Source organism: Pteropus medius, unplaced genomic scaffold, assembly GCF_902729225.1.
Source record: "Pteropus medius unplaced genomic scaffold, Ma_sr-lr_union100, whole genome shotgun sequence".
Lineage (NCBI taxonomy): Eukaryota > Metazoa > Chordata > Mammalia > Chiroptera > Pteropodidae > Pteropus > Pteropus medius.
This window is the reverse complement of record NW_024342473.1, coordinates 11,485,695-11,510,091: the sequence shown is the minus strand read 5'-3', so window position 1 is coordinate 11,510,091 and position 24,397 is coordinate 11,485,695. Positions and strand designations below refer to the sequence as shown.

Below are 24,397 nucleotides of genomic sequence, written 5' to 3'. Positions count from 1 at the left end.
TCTACTCTCTCCTTCCCACAGCAATTAAGGCTGGTCACGGCGCTCTTCACAGTCTGCTCAACACTCTACCTTCTGTGCCTGCTATGGCCCCCTGAGCTAGACGATGATCTCCTAGGGAAGAGCCTTAACAGGTCTGCAAACTCTGCCATACCTGCCTGCTGCAGTTTGGCACAAGGAGGTTCCTAGATGGTGTCGGCTGATTCTTATTTCAGCTCTCGCCAGGGTAGAGAAACAGGTTATAGTTGCTTTTTCTCACCTTTAATTTTGAGACGTTCTAACTTCACCATTTATCACTTCCTGAGAATTTCCTGGAGCAGCAAGATTGATGCACACCAAGTCCTTGGGCTCAAAGAGAGTCTTCTTTCTCAAATTACGCTGCTGTTTTCATAAAGTTCCTACCCCAGGATTCACTTAGTTCATGTTTTTATAGCATTAAAGCCATCTGGTTGATAAGAAAGGGGAGAGGAAATAATTGGTCACATCCTTTATAAGAGAGAACCAGGGAGGCTGGGCATGAACTGCTGTATTTGACCTGTTTGTGCCTCCCAGATTTATAGTTATGGGGAGAGAGTATTTGAACCTATGAACAGATACATACAGATATTAAAGGATTCTAGAGGAATAAAGTTTTTTTCTTCCCGAACTTGTATTCCAAAGATGCAGTAATAACCATTAAGTCCACATTTTGAATCGATATTTTTCCAACAGGAAACACAGAACTGTAAATCATTAAGAGCTGGAATGGGGCTCAATGATGTTCCAACAAAAGGGCCACACTGTCACTATTACATCTTCTTAATTCTTCATTCTGCAAATCAGACACACCTCAGAATCGAGCAAGACACTTCCTATACTAGAATTGCCACACACACACACACACACTTTGAATAAAGATATCTCAATTAAGAGCAAGACTTTTGATGTTAGTAACAAATATGGGTAATGCCCAAAATATGAAACTTAGAGAATTTCTAAGACCTTTTCTGCAAGAGCTTACATGTCAAAGATGCAAGCATGGATCACTAAATTAAACCCCAGGTGGAATCTAAATCAAAACTAGAACTTTGTCCTGCAGTCAGCATACTACTTTTATGAGACATACAAATCATGGGAAAGTTAACAGGGTGTTGTTTTCAAGCCAACCCTATACTAAGGGTATACTTGAACAGATTTTCTACGCTTTCTCCACCTACGAACCTCGAATAAGATTTGGTATTTAATGACAGAATGCTATGGCTAAATTGTCTTATCTATTTTTAAATTTTGGGAGGGTGAAGGGCAGCTCTAACTCATTACAGCATTCTCTGGAACTCTGTCCCCATCAATCAGAACGTTCAATGAATCAGAACCTCTGACCACACTAGACACATGTTTGCTAAATATAGCTTTGCATCAGCAAACACTCAAGCTCAGAATAGTTCACGGAGCTCTCATCTTACCCTTAGACAGTGATTCTTCTAAGATTGTTTTTCCAGGGCAGGCCAAGGCAGGGCAAGGGGCACTCCACGTACTCTTTAGATGGCCATTGTTAAGAGACTGGCCCAAGGTTAAGGGAATCCGACATCAGCCATGCAAACACGCTTATCTTTACTTCTCCAGAGTGGGAACTTAAGTTAGCCATATCTCACATTTCATATGTTATAAGTAATTTGCACTAATGGCCTGACATGCTCTATGGTCCTTGAACCACATCCCATATTACTCAGCCATCTAAGTCTAGCTTCCCTGAATCTCCAGCTTCTCTGAATTAGATGTGGCCAAGTTCTATTAATAGAGAGCAAACAAATTGGTTCTGTCAATCTTCTCATACTCTGGCAGGATAACAAATTTTAAAATTATAAAAATATCTATGTCTTCATCACTCTAAAATTATTACATAACACATGATTTTCTTGTGGAATACAAGTTCATTCTCATCTCTCCTTATCTTCTAACATGCATAGACTTTCAAACTTTGTGATCACATTCAACGAACTATCAAATATGAATCCAGACCAAAATTAAGGGCCTACTATGTGTCAGTGTTACACAAACAGAGAAATGTTTAAGGGGAAAAACCAAGTTTCTCCTTTTAAATCCCAGATGGACAGTCCATAATAACTTGTAATGGTACGTATATAAGTCACTTTAGATAGACTGCAACTGTTATTGCACCATTAGCTCATGATCACTACTCAACATGGGCCTTTGTCCATCACTAGACATTTTTATACCACATGTCCCCTAGAAGGTGCTGATATCCCCAGGTAGTCGAGGTCTTGAAAATATGACTTGATATTATACATATGCATGATGGATTCCAAGACAGCGAGTTTGACAAATTCTTAGATTCTTGGATTATTCACTATTTATGCCTAATCCGACATCCCCTACTACAAAACAATAAATCATAACAATACATATTAGCAGATTTTATAAATTAAGTCACATTTTAATCATCTGGCTTTGTTTAATCCACAAAATCAAGTTCACAGCTTTTTCTAGTCTGTTTCCCTAACCATGTGATCTTAATATATTATCTGAAACCTTTTATGTTTTAAGAAATACATGTTCCACCTTTCATTTTGCAACACAGATTCAACTTCCCTTACATTCCTATGAATGGCTAATGCAGTCACCTCAAAGAGACACTAATGGCATGATAAACTATCATCTCAAAGACTTTTCTAAATAGTAAAAAGGAAGAGGAAAAAAAGGTCATCAAGGAAGACCGTCTCCAAAGTTGCCTGGACTGGCTCTTCCTGAATGCTCCAATCACTGAAACCTTCCTCTGGTGATCACCTTGGCCCGGCACTCTGAACCCTCCACTCCCTCTGCCATCTGTTTCACATTCTGCAGCACTTAGAAGACGGTGCACATAGGGGTCTGAAACTTGTTTCTACTCGTAAGCACACTAGGCCAAGAAGCAGTTCTCAGCCCATGTGCCAGCACCATCCAGCCCTGGTGCCTGTGCCATTTAGAGCCATGGCGGTGACTATCAGTGAAGGTTCATAATATGCATTACAACATCTACACAAAACAGAAATAAGGATTTTTATTTGCTGTGTTTCCTACTCTTCCTTTGGAAAGTTTCCCTTTGGTGATCAGTTCCCTGGGGCTGACCCGCTCAGCCCTGGAAGTGACACAAGGTACTCAGGGATTAATTACCTCATGTTTCACATCCTTTCCCACCTCTCCCATCCCTTACTGTTACTATTTTGGCAGGGATCAAGGGTATAAAGTGTGTCAACACAGCTCTGACATTTCAAGTACCGGGGAGAACTCTAAGGAAGAAGAGTTTCTTCACAGTAATACTAATGCGAAAATCTCAGTATATGATCACATACTTTCTAATGGCCCATACAGGGAATTCCTTAAGTTTCTCTCTGTCTCATGCACACGCGCAAACATACACACACACACACGCACGCATGCACGCATGCACGGTAAAGAGGTCTGTTTTATCCCTACCAGAGTAGAAAACCTTTGCCTCATTGATTACAGTCTAAAAATTCACACTGGCTTCTCAATACTTTCTAGCATGAGCTCAGACACTATTTTAATTGAAATGCCCGGAAGCATTTTTTTAGCTAGAGACTAATCTGACGGCCACTATCCTTGGTCCCATCTATGCTACAGCACAAATCAAATCTGCAGCTGCTTCCTTTCTTCCCACCAAAAGCATCAAAGTTCAGAGCAGCAAGTTCCTTGGAAGCAAAAAATCCAGAACACCCAGGGAAGGTGGCACAAGCTCCTGGCCTGCAGTAATCAAGTGTGAGTACAAGGAATGCTACTTAAAAGGTTGACTATGAATGGCTTGGTGGTTTTCTTCAACTTGGGCAAATCACAGACCTCTGAGCCTCTCATCCACTCTCATTCCTAGAACAAAAAAAGTGTATTTGAAAACTTCTCACTCCTTACTGTCGTCATACTCCTCCCTACTACAATATACTGAGCAAGAAAAACTTTCTCTTTAATCTTCTACTTAACACTAAAATTAAGGGGATCCTATAAACAAGTCAGACAGCCCACATGATGATGGGAAGTTCAGCAAAAGCTAACTGGGTTCAGTAGGGAAATATCTCAGGTTGAGAGAGTTACCATCTCTGTTAGTCAGACCCTAGTGTGAATAAATTAGTGTTCTTCATCAGATGAAAGGCCTTCGATTTCATCTCTGTCTCCTCCAATTGCCATCCAGAATGCTTTGGCCACCTGTGGAGAGAAGTGTGCAACAAATTTCAGGCAACAGCTAAATTTCAGCTCATTTCATATGTCATACTTTGAACTGATCAAGACCTAAAATTCTACACCCTGCCCCTCTCGCCCTCTGGCAACACATATCAAAACCCTTGAATACCCTGACCCAGGATTTCCACTTCTAGAAAATTTATACTCAGGATGTAATCAGTTGCGTACACTGGTGATATGTAAGAATATGTGCAGGTCCACTATTTATAGAAGCAAAAAATTCACATGACCTAATTGTCTAAAAGGGAACTGGATAAATTATGAAACATTCATACAATAGAATATCATAAACCATATGTATTTCCTGCCAAGAATATGTGTTGCGTTGGTAATAACAAAACATAACAAAATAACTAAGAGTTTTCCAGCCCAACAGTTGGGAAGGCAAACATCCTGAGTCTCGATGAAAGTTCCATGTCACTCAACATACATTTGAAAAATCTTGGTTTGACTGCAGCAACTAAATTACTATTGTATACACATTCAATCAGTTATGTTAAAATCCAATGAAAAGTTCACGCTAAGACACTTCAGAAGTAAACAAGTATAATTAATAAACAAGTGCTATAATTCTAATAGCACTGGACCTTTCATATATACTCAATAAATACCTGACTGATTGTCTCACCTTTTCTGCATGCAACTTTCTTTGCTCGTGAGGAAGCGTCGCAGCCTTGTCTAGGGGGAAAATATATCTTAAGAAACTTGTCTAATAGCACAGGAGAATCTGAAGTGTATGGATATTCTAACACTAGAAGATGGGAAGTAGGTTTCAAGACATATGTTCATAGTGTACTCATTACAGCTGTTAAGAAGTATAAGTCTTCCCAAATTTTCCAGATGGGAATGATGTAAATTAGTAAGGATCTTACTGATTCCATGTTAACGAGACACACTAAAAGAAAACAGGCAAGAGAAGAAGGGAGAATGAGAGAATGAAAAGGAACATTTTCTCCAGGGAATTTTTATCAACAGAGGATGGCGAAGTCCCCCAGTTTCTCAAAATAGCTGAGACCAGGGCATGAAATCCAATGAGCAATTACAAAATAAAATCCCATATAAAACTACAGAGCATCAACATGGGAACGTGTTAGACACAATGGATTCACTTACCTTTCATTTCCTTTAATTTGGAAAATAGTCTTTCAAAATTCTCCAAATCTCCTCCACCCGTAGTAAGGCTGGCTAATTCTTGAATATCCAGATCTAACATGGGATCTGAAATAAGTATTCATCACATTGTCACATTTTATTTATATATGTGATAAATACACAGAATCCTAAGGCAATCCTGCTTTGATAAAAGTCACCACTGAATGAGTGTCCAATGTGTACCAGCTTTACAGCTTCACCCTGCTTGGGTGCTAGTGGGCCCTCACAAATTAACAGTAACTTATTTTATCCTTACAATACTGTAATGAGGCAAGGCATATGCTTCCCATTTTAGAGATGAGAAAACTACAGCTCTGAGATGAAGTGACTTGCTCAAGGTTACAACTAGTAAGAGTGATCTTGCATTTAGACTTAGGTGTTCCCAACTCCACTAACGGACAATGATTCCACAATAAATGCCTGAAATTTATACCAGATTTTACTGTACAACAAATATTTTCACATCTATTACTGACAACCATATATGGTGGTTAAGACAGATGTCACTGTCTGCAATTTGCAAATGAAAAAACCTGGGTTTAAAAATGAACTCATCCAAAATTACAGCTATTTGGAGGTAGAGTCGATTTAAATTTCTGTTTTCCTACTACAAATCCTTTACTATTTCTATCTCAGCATGTTGCCTCCTTATCAAAGTTTATTTTTAACCAGAATTTTAACTCATTCTCCACTCCAGGCCAACCACCTCTAGGATGCCCTACCTAACTATCCTGGTCCACACGTCTCCTTCCTTTGAATTCATTCCACACTTAGTGTTTACAGAACTATTTCAGCCCTGACATATGCTACTTTGTACTCTGACATCTCTCCACCATTACTATAATAAATACTACTATAGTAAGACACAGAGTTTACTTTGTGCCTGCATCACTACTCACACCATTGCATTTCATTTTTTAACAGCATTGTGAGGGAAGATTTGTTAACCCTTATTTTATGGAAGGGGATACTAGGGCCAAAGGAGGCTAAATAACTTACTCAAGGTTGTCTCGGTACTAGTGGTCGAGCCATGGCTTGAATCCAGTTGCCCAGGAATCCAAGCCCACAACCTTAACAGTTATATTACAAGGTCTGTCTCTGCATTTTTAGACTGTAAGCTCCCTGAAGAAAAGGATGATAACTTATAATTCTTTGCACCTACTACAATGCCATACAGATAATTTGGTGTTAAAAAATTGGTTAACAAATTTGCTTTAGTTCAATGGGCATGTCATGCTAGCAGCTGGTACTTGGGGCTAGATATAAAAATTTGTGATTTATGTGTATACATGATAACTGAACTGTGGATGTGGATAGATTATTTCGTGCTTATTGATTTGGAATAGGAGTTCAGACGGAATATGGAGGAATGGCAATATTTAAAGGCTAGGTAAAGGAGGGTAATTTTCCAAAGAAAGAAAAAGAATAATTACAGAAGTAGGAAGAAAACTAGGATATGTGTTGGTTGAGTCAAGAAAAGATATTGTTTTGAAAAGGGATTTATCCATAATATTGAATGCTGCCAAGATGAGGACTGGAAGGCATTTATTACATTCAGTGGTATGGGAGTCCTTGGTGAACTGTTTTAGAGGGAAATGGAGGCAAAAGCTAGATGGGAATGTGTTGAGGAGTGAATGGGAGGTGAGGAATGGAAATAATTTTAGTAAAAAAAGAAAGGAAACATGGAGTTGAAGAAGTGTTTTACTTCCGTTGGTTTGGTTTTACATTAAAAAAATTTTTTTTGGAAATAATTTTAGTCTTATAAAAAGGTTGCAAAAATAGTAGAGTTCCAAATAGCCCTTCACCTACCTTCCCTTAGAGTTAACATCTTACATAGCCACATTATAAACATGAGAAGTTAATAATGGTACAGTGCTATTAACTAAACCATAGGCTTCATTCAAATTTCATCACTTTTTCCACTAATATTCTTTTTTTGTCCTATGATCCAATCAAGATTCCTATACAGAACTGAGCTGTCAAATTTCCTTAGTCTTCTCCAATTTGTGACAGTTCTTTAGTCTTTCCTCATCTTTTATGACTTTGACACTTTTGAAAAGTCCTGGTCAGTTATTTTGTATAATGTCCCTCAATTTTGGTTTGTCTCATATTATTAGACTGAGGTTACGCACCTTTGGCAAGAACACCAGAGAAGTGAGTGCTCACTCAGTGCATCGTAATGGAGAGAAGATACCGATATGTCTTATTACTGGTGATAGAACCTTTGCAATTTAAAGTGGTATCTGCCAGGTTGTTCCAGTATTAAGTTACTATTTTCCCTTTTGTTATAAATATCTTGGAAGAGATACTTTTAGACTATGCAAATGTCATGTTTCTTTTCAAACTTCCATCTACTAATTTTAACATCCATTAGTAGATCTGGCCTGCAACAACTATTACTGTGGTGTGTGGCTAATGGTGATTTTCTATTTCCCTCATTCCTTCTACATTAATTGGAATTTTTCCACAAGGAGGAACAGACCTTTCTTTCGCAGTTGTTTTGTTTGTTTAATTATTTATTTATATCAGTATGGCTTTATGAATATTTATTCTATTCCATGGGTTATAGCCCAATACTATATAAATTTATTTTCCAGCTTCAGCCACTGGAAGCTCTTTCAGGTTGGTTCCTCTGCCCTTTCAGTGTGTCCCCTTTCTTTTTTTGAGCACTTTCTTATTTTCTGGCACTATGAGATGTTCCAGGTTTACCTTGCATTTTTCCTGCCTGACTCTGGTACCTTTAACTGGAGAAACCAAGATCTAAGTGCTGAGTGTATCCATTGCTATTGAAGTATTGTTGCATCTAGGCCTTCTCAGTGGATAGAGCTAGGGAAAAAATATATCTATATATATTTCATATATATTTCATATCTTTATATATATCTATGTACTAACACATGCATACACACACGTATATTTTTCTATCACTCTAACCATAAATATACTTTTAAAAATCATGAGTACATACCGATACCTTTAATTTCAGTCCAGCATCAAAAGGCTCATCACAGTCTTCCCCTTTCCTTATCTGTAACTTCTTTGACAGTGAGAAACCTAGCTCTTTATCTCCACTGTATTTTCTTATTTTTTCAACCATAATATATGTAAAATATGTATAATTTCAGAATTTCTAACCCATACCTCTGTGAGAATCAAATTCATTAAGCAAAGTTCAGTATTTCTATTCTTTTATTTTTGTTTTTAGCCTTATGATATCTAGTCAGCATACTGTTTGCCCAAGTTACTTAGGTTAGTTCTTGTCTTCCTTACATCCTTCAGTGTGATTAATGGTTTGTTTTCATGGCAGAGACTTTAGCAGGTTTAAAAGCCAACTGAACCTAATATAATATTGTAGGTCAATTACAGTTCAATAAAAAAAAATAGGAAGAATTCGATTCAAAGGAGAAGACTGAAAAATTATAGAGAAAAAAGATTATATGTAATCTTTTCTTCTTAATATGTTTCTATAACCAATCACTTGAGTTTTCTACATGGATTATTTTATAATCAAAAAAAAATTGTTTAAAAAATTTATTACTGCACATGGGCCCTCTATGGCATAAAAAGAAAATAGAGATGTCAGCAGCTCCCTAACAAAACAACATTTATAGTTATTTCAACTAAGTGTCTCAGCTTTCTGGCTTTTGGACAGCAGATTGGATTCTAGTTTCAGTTTCAAGACCTTCTTGTTAGATACCCTCAGACAAGTTATCGAACTGCTCTGGGCCTCACCTTCATAACTTCTCTGCCAAACTTCATTAACCAAATGAGAAAGTGAATATAAAAGAACTTTAAAAGAACGTGAAAGGGCTTAAAAGGTTGCATTATTCTTGTTACCATTAATTCTGACTACTGTTAAATACTATGAAAAAACTATGGAATATGGAGATATAAAGCTTGTTTCACCCATGGTCCTGTTTTAGCTAAGATGATCTGAATCAAAATCCTGCTAAGAGAATTAGAGAGAAAATGGTACCCGCAGATTTGTATCCAATTTACTCTACCTCCTTTTTCTGATAGCCATCGCCAAGGCTCACATTCACTTGGGGGTACACTATCAATTTTCTTCCCTTGTCCATGTTTGGAGTCAATTTCCCTCTAAATGATTTATGCCCTGATACGTTGGCCATTCCAAGTTCCACAGAGCTGTCTCTTGGCAGCCCAAGGAAGAACTTACCCACAATGTTATCAACCTGAGCGTCTGCTGTGTTAGATGCACCACCCCGAGGATCTAAGAGGGATTCAGTCCTATCTGCTGCTGGCAAACAAGGCTGCTGTTGAGGAAAATACACAGAAGCAATAATTTAATAGTAGGCTACTTCAGAATTAAATCCTAAAGGCTCATACTTCTACTTGCTGGCTGGCTTTCGAGAAGCAGTAATAGAAGCTAGAGATAAGGAGAAAAGGAAGAAGGATCAATGTTACATAAAAAATATAAACGGCTAAAAATTCACTGACTCAGGAGTATTTTCCCTCAAGGAAAAATTAGGAAGTGTTATGATTTTGCTATGGACTATAAAAACATTGTTTGTTTGTTTTGTTTAAGATCCATGTTTTACCCGAAATGTGAAAAAGTACATGATCATATCACAAGCAGCTCAGAGACTGATGAAAAAGATGCCTGGAAAGACGGTGTGGCACTGTCTAATGTTCTCTTGGTTCCAGCACACTGACCGGTGGAAAACTCGAACCAAAGCCCTTGAAGAAAGGGGGCTGAAATCAGTCTATTAGGCTCATTGAGGGTAAGGATCTGGCCTTCAGATTTCTTCAGAGCCTTGTACACAGGAAGTACTTAAAAAGAATCATCAATTTTATTTCATTTTTGAAGATACGAAGAAAACTTTGTTTCAAGGAAATCCTAGCACATTTTTAAAATCCCACGAGCAAGAAAACATGGAACAGCCCAAATTGCCCTGAAAGGGCTTACTGTTCTCATGGTGAACTAGCCTTCTCTCAATAGGTACCAGGTGCAGAGGATCATTTTATATATTCTCCTTTTATCTATTTTCAATATTCTCTGCCACTTCTTAAGTAGAAAAAATAATAATTGGTATAAAGAATCATAGTGACGAGGAGAAATTAAAGCCAAAGAGGAGAAAAGATCCAGGAAAAATCTTTACCTCTGAGTGGCAGGTCTCTGCTGACCCAATGCTATGGTTTGCTCCAGCCAATGAGCTGAGAAGGCTAAAGCCTTGGTTCCTATCTGAAAAGAAAAAAATACAATCATTGAAATTTTTAGTTTACATTTTAAATTGTTAAAATAGCTGTGATGATGAAACAATGGCTATATCCTCATTATAAAAGTTCTAACTACAAAAAGGTTACTATCAATTACCATACTGTCTAAATTCTGAATAATTTTTTAAAATCAGAGAGTATTAGTCTAAGTCAACTATAATGGCAGGGCCATTACAACAAAAGGCCACTCAGCAGTTCTGTTTGCAAAAATTAACAGCACTGATGTTTTAATAGTCACTATGAACGAATATTCCAGTGTTTTAAACAATCGAAAACATTTTTATCTTGTCCTCGGAAACTGAGAGATAATCCAGTATCTTTAAACTTAGATTCTGCTTTTCACTTAAAAAATGCAGAAAGGAGAAAAGCTGGAAATTAATGAAATAAAAAAAATACAATAGGAAAAAAAAACCATTTTTAGAAAATCGATACCAAGGTATTAGCAGGTAAAAAGGAATATCCATGCTTTTTAAAAATAATGTTCTTAATTTTGATATGAGTACACCATTTGCAATTAAGCCTCCCAATACTCTCGAAATTCGTATTTACAATAGAGGACAAATCTTGAGCAGAATGTCTGAATGGATGAAAGTAAAAGCCTAGACCTGAGCTGAGTGTTCCCAGAATCACCTGGGCACGTTATAAACTACCCCAGTATTCAGTAGGCAGTATACTTTAGACTGAGGTAGAATCTTTAGGATAGAGGCCAAAGAATCTGAACTTTAGCAAGAACTTTAGGAAAGTCTTAGGACCAGGAAACTGAAAATAAGACACTGAGTCGAACGTGAAACCCACATTTCAAGAGTCTAATAGTGTGGAAGTCAAAGAACTTCTATTTCAAAAAGACAGCTTCTTCCCCCCTTGCCTTTCCTCTCTCTATCCTTTCCTAAAACAATTCTCATCTTTCTTTACACCACCTACCAACTTCTGTCCTCTTCCCTGCTAGCTGAAACCTGTTGTCAGATGCTCAGTCACATAGAGGTAGCAAAGAAGGAAAACCACATGCAGTCTCCGTCGTCCTTTCTTGCACCTGAAGATTTCCCTTTTAAACTGGATGAAGCCCCTATGGTGGCAAGCTGCATCTAGGCCTGCACCTTGTTACAGTCTGAGCTCTCACCACATGGGCAGTTGCCTGACCTACTACTGCATGCAGCTATCAACCTAGTACCCAAGCTTTGAAGGTTTCAGTCCTAACAGCCTGCTGCTGCCCTGCTGCTTTTCCTGCTCCAAAACCTCAACAGTGGCAGCAGGGCCAAAAGTGCTCATGCACTCCAGGAGATCCCTTTCACCTCCTCATCCAACTTGTTCATTCTGCAAAAGACTCTCCAGGCCAAATGCCTGAGTGTGCCCCACCCAAGGACTAGGCGCTAAGGTTTCATCAAGGTAGGCTGTGGAGGCTCAGAGGCTGAGAGAAGCAGATCCATGTGATGATGCCCGACACTGATGGTTTCAGAGCCTGGGGATATTTGTTCAAACATCAACATAATTCTTTTTGGTCAGTGTGCTACAGATTTTACAGCACCTGTATGCAGTTATGCAATACTCAGACAGGGATTTCACATGTTTTAAGGATACAGGAGGGTTCTTATACTTTAGGCTCTTTTTACAAAAGGCACTATCTGTATAATAGAGTACTGCTGTAAGAGAGCACTTACTTTTATTACTGGAAATAACTTGGACTTTAGTAATTTTCAAATCCAATTCACAAATCTCTCCATATTCCACTTCCACAGTTTATGTTTTTCCTCTGTCGGGTATTACCTAAACTTGGCAGGCCATACTGCATGCAGGTCCATGAAGAATAATGTGATACAATGTCAGCTTGGGCATGTTATTAGACCAAAGCAGTCTGTTTAAAATGCCTCATTCTTTACAGTGGCTGCCTCCAAGAAGGGGATCTGGGATGGACAAGAGTTAGAAGGAGCCAGACTTTCCACTGTATACCATGTACCTTTTGACTTTTGCTCCATGTTCACGTGTTTATCTAAAGAGATTTGTTTTAATTTAATGATTATATGTTATGTGTATTTTGTCATAATAAAAAACTTGAATGCCCCAATTTTAATAATGGATAATATTATTTAAAAAAAAAAAAAAGCCAGAATGTTGGGAAGAGAACTGGGCTATTGGTCAGAAAGTCTGGATTTTATTCTTGGCTCTGCCTACCAGTGTGATCTCGGACAAACTAATCAATCTTTCTGTGCCTCGATTTTCTGTTCTGTAAAATAAGAGGGTTGCTATACATGGTTAAGATCCAGTCTGTTCTAGAAGTTTGTGATTTTATAAAGAGGCATTCTATATGCTCTCTTGACAATAACTTTGAATCAGCTGGGCTTAGATATTTTTTTAAATTGCAACTAGAGAGAAAAACAAGAACCTTAAATTTCAGGATCCTTTTAAGCTTCACAGATAACTGAGTTTATAATTAGGTTTCAGGCTACTTATAATAAGGTGGAAGGACTTTTTCTTCCTCATTATTTTCTTATAAACAAAAGAGAATTTAGTCAACTAACAAGAGAGATCACTAAGTTCTAGTGCAATATTTATATTTAAAGGAAGTTAGAAACTTATAAATTCTCACAATTAGAAAATTCACTTTTGTTTATCCAAACTGACTGTTTGCTCATTAACGGCGCTTAAAAATCTTGGATTTTATTTTATACATCTATGGTTTTAAAGAAACTCTCCATTTTGCTTAGTTCAATGTTTAGCAAAATTCCCATGTGCACCCATTGTAAAACTATCCTTATAGGAAAGGATTACATAAATCTTATTTGCCAGATTTTTCTCCCCAGGATTCAAGGAATGGAAATGTTAATTGACTTTAGCATCCCTGGTTTTATTGATGCCACAAAATACTAAGCTAGGAAGGAATAAATTAATCTACCTATTCAACTGATTCTTCTGGAACTTCAGGTCTCCAGAAAGGGGAAGTAAAGTGATATAAAATACATAATTCTGGAAGGCACAGTAAACATAATAAACTCTGGTTCTAAAAACTTCTAATTCCTTTTCAGTAGACTAGAAAATTGGCGCCACTGGAATAATAGATAAAAATAACAGTATCATGAAAAAAAGATCCAGTGGTGCTGGTCATTAGCAAAGAATTCTTCCAAGAGGTGTCAGAAACAAAACTATAGCCTCTAGAATAAAGATCTGAAATGGAAAATTCTCAAGCTCTGGGGAGCAGCTTTTATTTATTTAATTTTTGATAAGATGTTTCAAGAAAACTTGAAATATATGAATTATATGGATATCATTTTACAAATCTAAAGGTACACTGTTATTTCAGAAATAAATTCATTTCACATAACAATTTTGACATACATTCCATGAGACAGAGAATTAAAAACCTAGGCAAAAATGGAAATTTTAATATGGATAAAAGGGAAAGTCATTCTAAAAAAATTATTTTTTTTCCTCCTAATTTTTCTGCTCTTATCCACTATTTTATGAAGGCAATATAATAAGCATATAAATTTGGAGATAAAGGCTTGGATATGAATCTTAGCTCTGCAACTTACTGTGTGGTCTTACACAAGTTATGCCCTCTCTGTGCCTCAGTTTCTACATTTATACAGAGAGTATAACAGTACTTACCTTGCAGAACTACTGTAAGAGTTAATAATAATAGTTCACATTTACTGAGTGCTAACTGTGCAAGGGAACATTCTCGGTACTAAACATACAATACTTCTTTAATCCTCACAACCAAAATATGTCTCTATACACAAATATACACAAATAGAAAACAACATTATCTCCTTTATTATCTTCTTTTACGGAGGATTTATTTTATTATATTTTACAGAGTAAACTAGAGATTAAGTAACTTGTCCGAAGTCACATAGCTAGAACCTGAACATGAAATCCAGAACTCTGGATTTAAGCCCAGAGGTACCATGTAAAGAGTAAAAGTTGAGACAGTTAATGCTTAATATACAAATACTAGAAACAACAGAAACTTGGGACAAATGCAAAAAGACGTCTTTATTCACATATAGTTCTTTTGTCAGTAATCCTTCATTATGTCCCCAATTTAGACTGATTTCAACTGAACTGAGCTAAACAGCTCAGAACTGAATAATTTATCAGATACCTTAATGCTTCTCATTAACTAATCCCAGCCCAGCCCCATAACTCCCGGAGGCATTTATTACGTAAAACTAGTGGCAGACAGGTGGTTAGGCCCTACTATCCCTTCACTATCCCTCAAGTACATGTAGACAAGGGCTTCTCAAGCTCAGCACTATTGACATTTGAGGCTTCTTTGTGTATGGGGATGGGTCCTGTGCAGCACTGCCAAATGTCTCCAGAGATGGGAGTGGGGGGCACAAAAATCACCTCCAATTTGAGAACCACTGATATAGATCTAGTAATTAGGACAGGAAAATTTTTGGTTAAAATTGTCAGGTTTTAAGTCATTTCTTCAAAATATTTTCAATGAAAAAAGAGAATAGAAACATTTAAAAGATTCCATATCATCTCTTGTCAGCATTATAAATATCCTCTCCCTACTTTGGGAAACTTCCCTAGATGACTTTAACTCTTAATCGCTTCTCCTTCAGTGCCATTTGCCTTTGTTGCCCTTACTGTTCAATTAGCCCTTTAGAGAACACGCTAGTATTAATACTTGTCTGAAGTCTATCCGCCATCCTTAACTGTATTATAAACTCCTGGCAGGCACAGACAATAACTAAGGATTCTTCTACTTTCCATGGCTCCCAGAATAGTGCAAAGTATACAGTGGGGATGTTGAAATGTCTACTGACCGCCTCAAAGGACTGTCAGACAAAGGCCACAAGAATTAGCTAAACAGAGAAGTTTTTTTTAATTCAAATTTATATATACCACTCACAATATTAAGAAAGAATTTCCATGAAAAAAAAAAACGCAAAATGCCTTAGATGATCTGCTATATATTTTCTGTATTCATATTTCAGCTTTTTTTCTTTAAAGCGAGAATCATTGGGTGAAGTGGGTAAAGGTGATCAAATATATGGTAGCTGAAAGAAACTAGACTCTGGGTGGTGGTCACACAATATAATATACAGATGTCAAATGATAACGTATACCTGAAAATTATATGATTGTATTAACCAATGTTACCCCAACAGACTTAATTTTTAAAAAAAAATTAAAAAAAAAATAAAGCAGCAATTATTTGGCATCATCTTAAGTTTAAGTTTCTATCATAAGTTTTCTTTACATCCTCCTTCTCTCTCCACAAAATATTTCCTTTTCCATCTGTATGTGATAAACATGACCAAACTTACCATAACCATAACTAAGACACTTCAACTTACAGAGAGAAACTATACCTATTTTTGAATGACATTTTTTAATCACGCCATACTATTTACATAAAAACTTATTTTAAGCAGTACTCCACCAGAAATGATTTCACTAGTATTAGGGAAATAAGCCTACACTTTCAGATCACATTCCACTTCTGCTTGACAAACTGAAATGTTTTTGAAATCAAAAAAGAATAAAGAGTTGATTTATTCTCTTTTACTAAACTATCGCTTGAAAAGGATAAAACTTTGAAGAATATTATTTAATTAAAACAGCACTTATTTAGAGAAATAGGCTTAAGCACTGTATCTGGCTCCAACATTGGCTCTGCACTAAGGAAAAGTGAATCTATGCTCTCCCTATGACGCCTACTCAAAAGTCAACAGTTTCTGCTAATCCTTGAATATATAATGAACCTGACCAGAAAGGAACCTGACAATGTATTTTCCTGATTGTAAACAATATGTTCATTGCAGAAAATCTTCAAAATAGGAAAAAGTATAAAGAAAATTCAATCACCAAAGATGGCAATCGATACTTTGGTATACGTCCTCCTAGTCTTTTTTTCTATGCACACATATACACAAATTCTTAAACTGAACCAAACATCAGTACTGTCTTTTCCAAAGTTCTTGTAAAAGAAACTTCACAGTAATTCCAATAATGTTTCCATTGTAAAGTCCTATCTCTTGAAGCACACTTGAAAATTCCCAAAGGAATGTTTAGAATCGAGTCAAAATATCATTTAAAACCGAGTGCGGAGAATTATGAGAGCAATGAAACAAAAACTTTAATTTGAAGAAAAAGATGACTTTTCTTATGTGGTTCATAACCAGCTCTAAAAATAGTTCCAAAGCAAGAATACCAAAAATGTTTTTCAAGGTGGCCACAGAAGGAGGCTTGCAGTGATTCTAGGGTGACTAATCTGAAGCGATTTCCCACCATTCATTTGCTTATGGACAATTTGGGGCATGACTTCTTAAAACGAAGTCTCACCATTTTACTCACACATTTACTCCCTTCCATCTTCTCTAATTTTTCACAATTCCCTCTTCCCTTTTTCTCTTACAATACATTCCCCTCCACCAAATTATGCCTTCTACACACACACACACACACACACACACACACACACACACACACACACACACAGGGAGAGAAGACACAGAAGAGATAGACAGAGAGAGGGAGAGTGAGGAGGAGGAGAGAGAAATCAATATCTTATTTTTGACAACATTCAGATAACTGTCAGAGGTTACTAAAATCATTTCTTCAGTACCACAATATCAGGTGTGGAGGATTAAAAAAGTGTAACTCACTCTGACTCAAGCAACTCAGTTCCATAGAATCTAATCTTGGTATCGTTCTATCCTATCTTACAGATTAGGAAACTGGGGTCCAGAGACCTGATGCCACCTTCTCAAGATCACCTAGGCAGAGACAGACCCCACTAGAACTCTCTTCATTAACCATTTTTCCTCTCATTAATTTGATGTTTTATTTTCTGTAACATTAAATCCAAATTTTTAATCATCATTTTTCTCTCTTTTTAAAATTTATATTATAGGCATTAGCCATCTACTTTCTCAGGAGAGTAGCCCAGGTGTCAGGTAGCTGAAGAGATCTTGTGTTTTTGGTACTCATTTCTTGCCACCACTCTGTATATCAGCTGCAAATGATTCCTTAAACTGTAATCAGGGATTTCTCCTGTGGTATCTTGTTATTAAGTAAATTCGGGGGAATTTACTTAATAACAAGATACATAAATTAATAGAGAATCAATTCTTTTCATTTATAATGGGAAAACTCCATATGAAAGAACTGTTGTTTCTACTATTAAAATTCCACTTAATCCTTACCCACCTGTGTCACTAGAGATTAAACTATAAAAATAAACACTCTCGGGGCTTTCAAAATCCAATCTCTACAATTATTGTTTACCACTGGGGGATCAAAGTCACAACTCTAATATTTGTTTAGTCTAATCCCTCCTTTACTGATTAGAAACAATAAAAGATCATAGAGTTTCTCTGCCTTGACCTTCACTCAGCAGTGGTATTTGTAGAAAGGCCCAGTGAATACCCAAGAGACATGGAGTACAGACTAACTAAATCCTCCACAGCCCTCATAAGTGCTCAGGTAACAAATTCCAGCATGGGATCTTTGGGGTAAATTAAACTGACACTTTATAAACGAGGACATTATGTATAATGCTACCTTCCTATGGGAAACAGTAAGTGACAACTTCATCTGAAAAACAAAACGACTCATCAGGCTTTAACTAACCATCTTTTCTTTGCCCTTAAAACCAAGTCTTATTTACCAAGTGCCTTCCAAGTTCAAGGCACAATACTGAGCATGATCCCTAGATCATTTAACGATGACAAAATATTTTACAGATAGGCTTTCTGATGTACCAGAGAAATGGAAAGAGAAGGCAATCTCACTGGAGACCAAAAGGGTGGGGAGAATCAACTTTTAAAATCTGTCACATTTGGCATGAAGCACTGACCCACGGTTTCTCCTTTCATGATGATAATAGGGGACATTATCAAATTATGTAAGATAGACCCAAACAGTAGGTCTCCACATCCATAAGCCTGGCTTTGATAGGGGCTGAGGGTAACTCAAGAAGGCAACTGAGATTCTTATTCACATCTCATTTCCTTTGCTTTCAGGTCAAGGAAATGTAAGGCAAGACAGCATAGGAAATATTATATAGTGAGCAAACTGATGTGGATGGAGACATCTAAAAAGCATAGCCTAACTGTAAAGGCAGTCCTATTCACTTCATTTTCTGAACCATTCTGATGTCATGTCTTTAACTCATATATAGTAGAAACTCTGACTTCCCTAGAAGTTTGATCTTTACAATGAATAGATACAATGATATCTGGAATTTTCTCTAAGGCAGAGCTTAGTATATACAACCAGATCCAGTGTTTCTCAACCATTTTCATCACGGCCCCTAAAGGAAACACTCCTGTTGCCTTCTCTACTCATAACCAATAGTCTGACACCAGATGTACGTTTTTTTCCCCACACCAAGCAACTTTCCAGTTCAACTGGGTGTTCAACAATTTAATTCAATTCTGTCACTAACTGCCCAGAGTTAGCGCAGGCTCCCCAGGTTCAGGACTCAGTCCCACAAGGCTACCCTCCTCCACCCCCACTTCAGACACCAACTTCAAGTTTCAGATTCTCACCTATACTTCTGACCAACTGGCTATAAATCCGGTGTTCCCACAACCCCCTCAAATTCAATAATTTCCTAGAACGGCTCATAGAACTTGGAAAACAGTTACTTACTAGATTAGCAATTTATTATAAAAGAATATAACTCAGGAACAGCCAGGCCTAAGAGATTTGCTAAGCAAGAAGGTATGGGCACAACACCCTCCCAGCACCTTGATGTGTTCACCAACCTAGAAACTCTCCAGAACCATTGCTTAGGGTTTTATGGAGAATTCCAATAAGTAGGCGTCATGTCTGAATTAATCACCTTGGTGATTAACTCAACTGACAACCCATCTCCCCTCCCAGGTCAGGGGGGTGGGGCTGAAAGTTTCTACCCCCTAATCACATGGCTGGTTCTCCTAGCAACCAGAGATATTCCAAAAGTCACTTCATTAACATAAACCTCAGGTGTGGGTGAAAGGGGCTTGTTATTGAATAACAAAAAGTGCACCTTATACCTTTATTGCTCTGGAGCAGTTTCAGGATCCAGGTCAAAAACCAAATATTAATTTATTATATTACATTAGGAGTTCTGTGCCAGGAATTGAAGATACACTGCCTGCTGGGCCTTTTTAGACCTTTTTGCCCGTAATAATGACATACCCACTCCACTGAAATGTTAATACTACAGACATACTGCATATATGTTTACATATTATATGTATATCTGTGCTTTACACATAAAAAAGAGAAGTATTTTTTACCCCTCCCCAAGAATCAATTTTCACTCCTTTGGGGGTGACGGTGCCTATTAAGAATGTATGCCTTAGCTTATGAAAAAAGACATTGGTAAAGCCAAGAATATAAAACTAGGTTATTATAAGTTAGCCCAGAAGTTGTGTCCCCATATCAGGAAAATTTATAAATCTCTTTCTAGAATAACAAATTGCCTACAATTGTAGTATTATAACCTCTTTGCTTTTACAATGTAAAATTAAACAAAAACACACTGAGTATATACTACATACAAATAAAGTCTTAAACTTAAGAGATTATGACACTAAGTAAATAATTTAAAATAAGCTATCTTTTAAGTATTATATAAGTATTTATTACACTAATTATCCAGGAGACTTATCTGTACTTTGGATTAAATGCAGAACAATGGGATAGAGTTAGTATCAATACCATTTCAGACAGCCTTTCAAAAAGGATTTAAAATGCAATAAGCAAAAAAGTCCAAAATCTCAGATAAGATCATTACTTCTAGTCTGTCTCATTAAAATCTTACTCATGCCAGAACACCTACACTGAGGGGGTTCTGTAGGGAATGAACTCATCTGGCTCTGCCAATAATTTCCCATGCAGCCTGGGTAAGTTATTTAACCGCTCTGTGTTCATTTCTCTAATCATTTCTCAGCCAATAATGTAAATCAACACACAGTAATGGAAAAATACACAACACTCCAGGTCAGGAGACCTGCCCTCTGGTCCCACTTTAGCTACTGACTCACTGTGTGAATATGGGCAAGTCACCTCCCCTTTCTCAGGCCTCATTTTCCCAACTGTATAAGGAAGACGTCATACCAGATGCATGCATGGAGATTGTACGTTCTAAAGGCCTGCACCTGGCTAATTCACATATACTAGCATACCAAACAAAACAATGCCCCTTATTAAATTCTATAAAATTCAAGAACATGTAATCTGAGTCAGCCCAGTCAGTACTAGACTTAATAGAAAAAATACTGCATAGAAAAATATTGGAAGAAAAATATAATTGCTGTCCAAGATAATAGTCTTAAAAGTTTAGGACATGTAACCTTCCTAACTTGAATTAGGTACAAGTGTCATCCATAAGAACTTGTAGCCCTCTTTTAACCCATATCTATTTAATGTCTGAATCATCTATTAGTATAGTACTCATAAATTATCTCCTGCTATGTTCAATAATGCCTTCATTTTATTTGTAATTGGTAAACCATTTTAAACTTTAGGGAATGTTCCTAAGTTATAGCAGTCTAGGATCTGGGAAATCAAGTCCATATTTACCAATACATACTCTATACTACAGATTCCAATTAAATCCCTTCTCGGCTTTGGTTTTTTTCAAACTTATTAGACAATCTGCATTCTTCCCATTCCCTTGATCACTTCAGTAGCCCTTAGCTAAATCTTTTCCAATTCCTTTGGAACTTTCTTCACCTCCTAGGAAGAGTAGGAAAAGAATGATCAAAATGAAAGCCAGTAACAGGGAGCAGCACAGAAAATATGTCACTGAGAGGGAAAATTTTCACCACTGTTCTCAGGTCCATGATACAAAGCAAAATAAATATCCCTTTCCCAAACTACCAGCATAAAAAGATATTCTATCTGCTGAGAATTAACAGGACAGTTCTTTGATTTCTATATGCAATTAACTGCTTCTAAGACTGCTTCACAAAGTACTGAGACACCTGTTATTTGAAGTATTCGAACAAAAAGGGTGAATGATCTCCTGTCAAGTATGCTACAGTTGTCATTCCTGTGTTGAAAAGAACAAATCAGCTCAAAAGTTCCTAACAGTTTTCTATCCCAATGCAGTTGAGAGATACGTCATTCTACCAACCAACTCGTAATACTGGCTTACTAGTTAACGTGATTGTCAATGGGAGCAGGGCAAATATCTCCAGATGGTGTGTGTAGCATTTGATATGCACTCCCATGCCCCAAGTGGGTCTCAGCTGAGAATCACTGGATTAAATTACTCCTAAAATCTCCTCTGAATATAAAAGCCTACTAATATTCTCATAGACTATCTTTATTTCAAGGCCAGTGTCTAAGAAACTTTGCTACCATCATCCAACCATTTCCCTTATTTCTTCACAATTTTAGTTACTGGCTCACTGCCATTTCCTCCAATACTACTTCGTCTGAATTCTTAGAAAGTTCCATATAAATACAGATGATCCTTCTAACAATCTGACTCTCAGTTCACTGAATTTCTGTTTTACCAATGTTGTTCTCTACTCCACTTAAACCATGTATTCCCATGATCATACTCTAAGAACTTATTATTACCAATAATAACCTCTCCATAATCTCACTTTCATGCATTCCATCACTAACCACCACCTATCCTTCCCTATGGTATCTCAACCCAACTATCCTCCAACTCCACTGAGACCTCAAAACTAATGCCTTTTCACTGAACCTCTCTCCATTGATTTTCTCTCTTTCTTGCCCAGCTTAAATTCCATGGTCAATCATTACAATTATTCTCTTATGTACACTACCTAATCCCTTGCCTCTCTCTTGCTGTGATACCCTTGCTTGGTAAAAGAAAAACTAATTACTCCACGCCTGCACTGATACAGCTTAATGTAGCTGGGGAACACACACACACAAGTGTGCGCGCGTGCACACACACACACACACACACACACACACACACACACACACACACACACACATGCCAGAGATAACCCTCCCTTCTAGAACTGTTGTTACTGTTTTACTCTTAATTTATCATACACTTTTGGTGGTCTCTTTCCTATGTTGTTGAATCATATTTCTTTACAAAATCTGGAGTTCATTCTCCTCCTCCTCCCTGACGTTTCATTTTTCTTCTCTTTTCTCAAATCCTAACACTACTTCCCTTGGGCCCTCAATTTATAACCTGACTCCCTGCTTCACTGAGGATACTGAAGCAATCAGAAGAAACTACACAGATGTACCACATCTCCCCACCTAGCAACATCTGCACCCATGTACTATCTTCCTCTTTCCACAGATTTACTTTCCTCCTCTTATCCAAAGCCAATCCCTCTATCTGTAGAGCCCACTCAATCTCACTTATTCAAGGATATCACTCCAGCAATTCTCCCTTCTCTCTACTTTATCAGTTTTTCACTCTACTGGATCTTTCACTTCAGCCTACAAACATCCTGCTCTTGTTCTTACCTAAAAAAAATAATAATAAAACTCAACCACACTCTTCTCACTAACTCCCAACTATTTCTTTGCTTCTATTTGCTGTGAAATTTTTCAGAATAGTTTATAGTCACCATCTCAATTTCTCTCATTCTAATCTCTCTTAAAACTACTTCACTGAAATTGCTCTCTTTAAAGGCACTAACAACCTCCACACTGCTAAACCCAAAGGTCAATTCTCAATTTTCATCTTACTTGACTTATTAGCAGCATCTGGCATGGCTGATTACTGTTTCCACCTTGACATTCCATTTTTGCTTGGAGAACTCTACACTCTTGGTTTTCTTACCTCACTGATCATACTTTCTCAGTCTCCATTGCTGGTTCCTTCTCTTCTCCCTATCCTCTTGATGTTAGAATGTCCCTGGGCTGAGTCCGTTCTTGGTCCTCTTTACTACACTTACTCCTTTGCTGATCTCATCCAGGCTCAAGATTTTAAATGCCATTATATGTCAAACTCCACACATCTATCCAAATGGCTACTTGACATCTCTACTTGGAAGTCTAGTAGCCATCTTAAAGTTAACATGTCCAAAATTGAATTACTGATATATCACCCTGCTCTTCAAAGTCTGCTTCATCTGTAGTTCCCGCATTGCATTTGACGGCAACCTATCCTCCAAAACTCACAGGCCCAAATCCTGGAGTCCTCCTTGACTGCTCTCTTTTTCTCATACCTTACATCCAAAGTATCAGGAAATCATGCTGGCTCTACCTCAAAATATAAGCCTAATTTGACCTTTAATTTATTTTTATTTTTCAATTAGAGTTGACATTCAATATTATTTTATATTAGCTTCAGGTGTAGACCATAGTACTTAGACATTTATATAATTTACAAAGGGGTCCCCAAAGTAACGAGTACCCACCTGGCACTGTACTTATTTATTACAATATTACTGATTATATTCCCTATGCGTGACTATTTTGTATTTTGTGACTATTATATTCCCCATGACTATTTTGTAACTACCAATTTGTACTTATTAATCCCTTCCCCTTTTTCATTTATCCACCTCCCATCTGGCAACCATAAAAATGTTCTCTGTATCTGCAAGTTAGTGGGTGTGAGGTGGTATCTTGTTGTGGTTGTGATTTCTCCAGTGGCTAATGATGTTAAGAATCATGTGTTTACTGGCCATTTGTGTATCTATTTGAAAAAATGTCTATTAACTCCTTTACCATTTTTAAATTGGGTTGTCTTTTTATTATGGAGTTATAAGAATTCTTTATACATTCTAGATGCTAGATCCTTATCAGATATATGGTTTACAAATACTTTCTCCCATTCTGAGGGTTATCTCTTCCTGAGCATCCTTTAAAGTACATAAAT

General features: G+C 37.1%; 1 protein-coding gene across 10 annotated transcripts in view; it reads right to left on the bottom strand.

Annotated features, from left to right (window-relative positions):
- AAGAB (alpha and gamma adaptin binding protein) overlaps nucleotides 1–24,397 on the bottom strand; it is a 50,765-nt gene that overhangs the window by 4,222 nt on the left and 22,146 nt on the right. For 2 of the 10 annotated variants that reach the window (XM_039865228.1, XM_039865234.1), the window contains 5 exons: nucleotides 10,500–10,582; nucleotides 9,557–9,653; nucleotides 5,341–5,445; nucleotides 4,856–4,905; nucleotides 2,401–4,191 (listed from right to left, as the gene is read on the bottom strand). In XM_039865228.1, the coding sequence (XP_039721162.1) occupies nucleotides 4,114–4,191; nucleotides 4,856–4,905; nucleotides 5,341–5,445; nucleotides 9,557–9,653; nucleotides 10,500–10,582 (413 nt within the window). In that variant the 3' untranslated portion in view covers nucleotides 2,401–4,113. Of the gene's footprint in view, nucleotides 1–242; nucleotides 443–505; nucleotides 809–2,400; nucleotides 4,192–4,855; nucleotides 4,906–5,340; nucleotides 5,446–9,556; nucleotides 9,654–10,499; nucleotides 10,583–24,397 lie in introns of those variants that run through there. The other 8 variants (XR_005653356.1, XM_039865230.1, XM_039865231.1 and 5 more) reach the window with 8 other exon arrangements.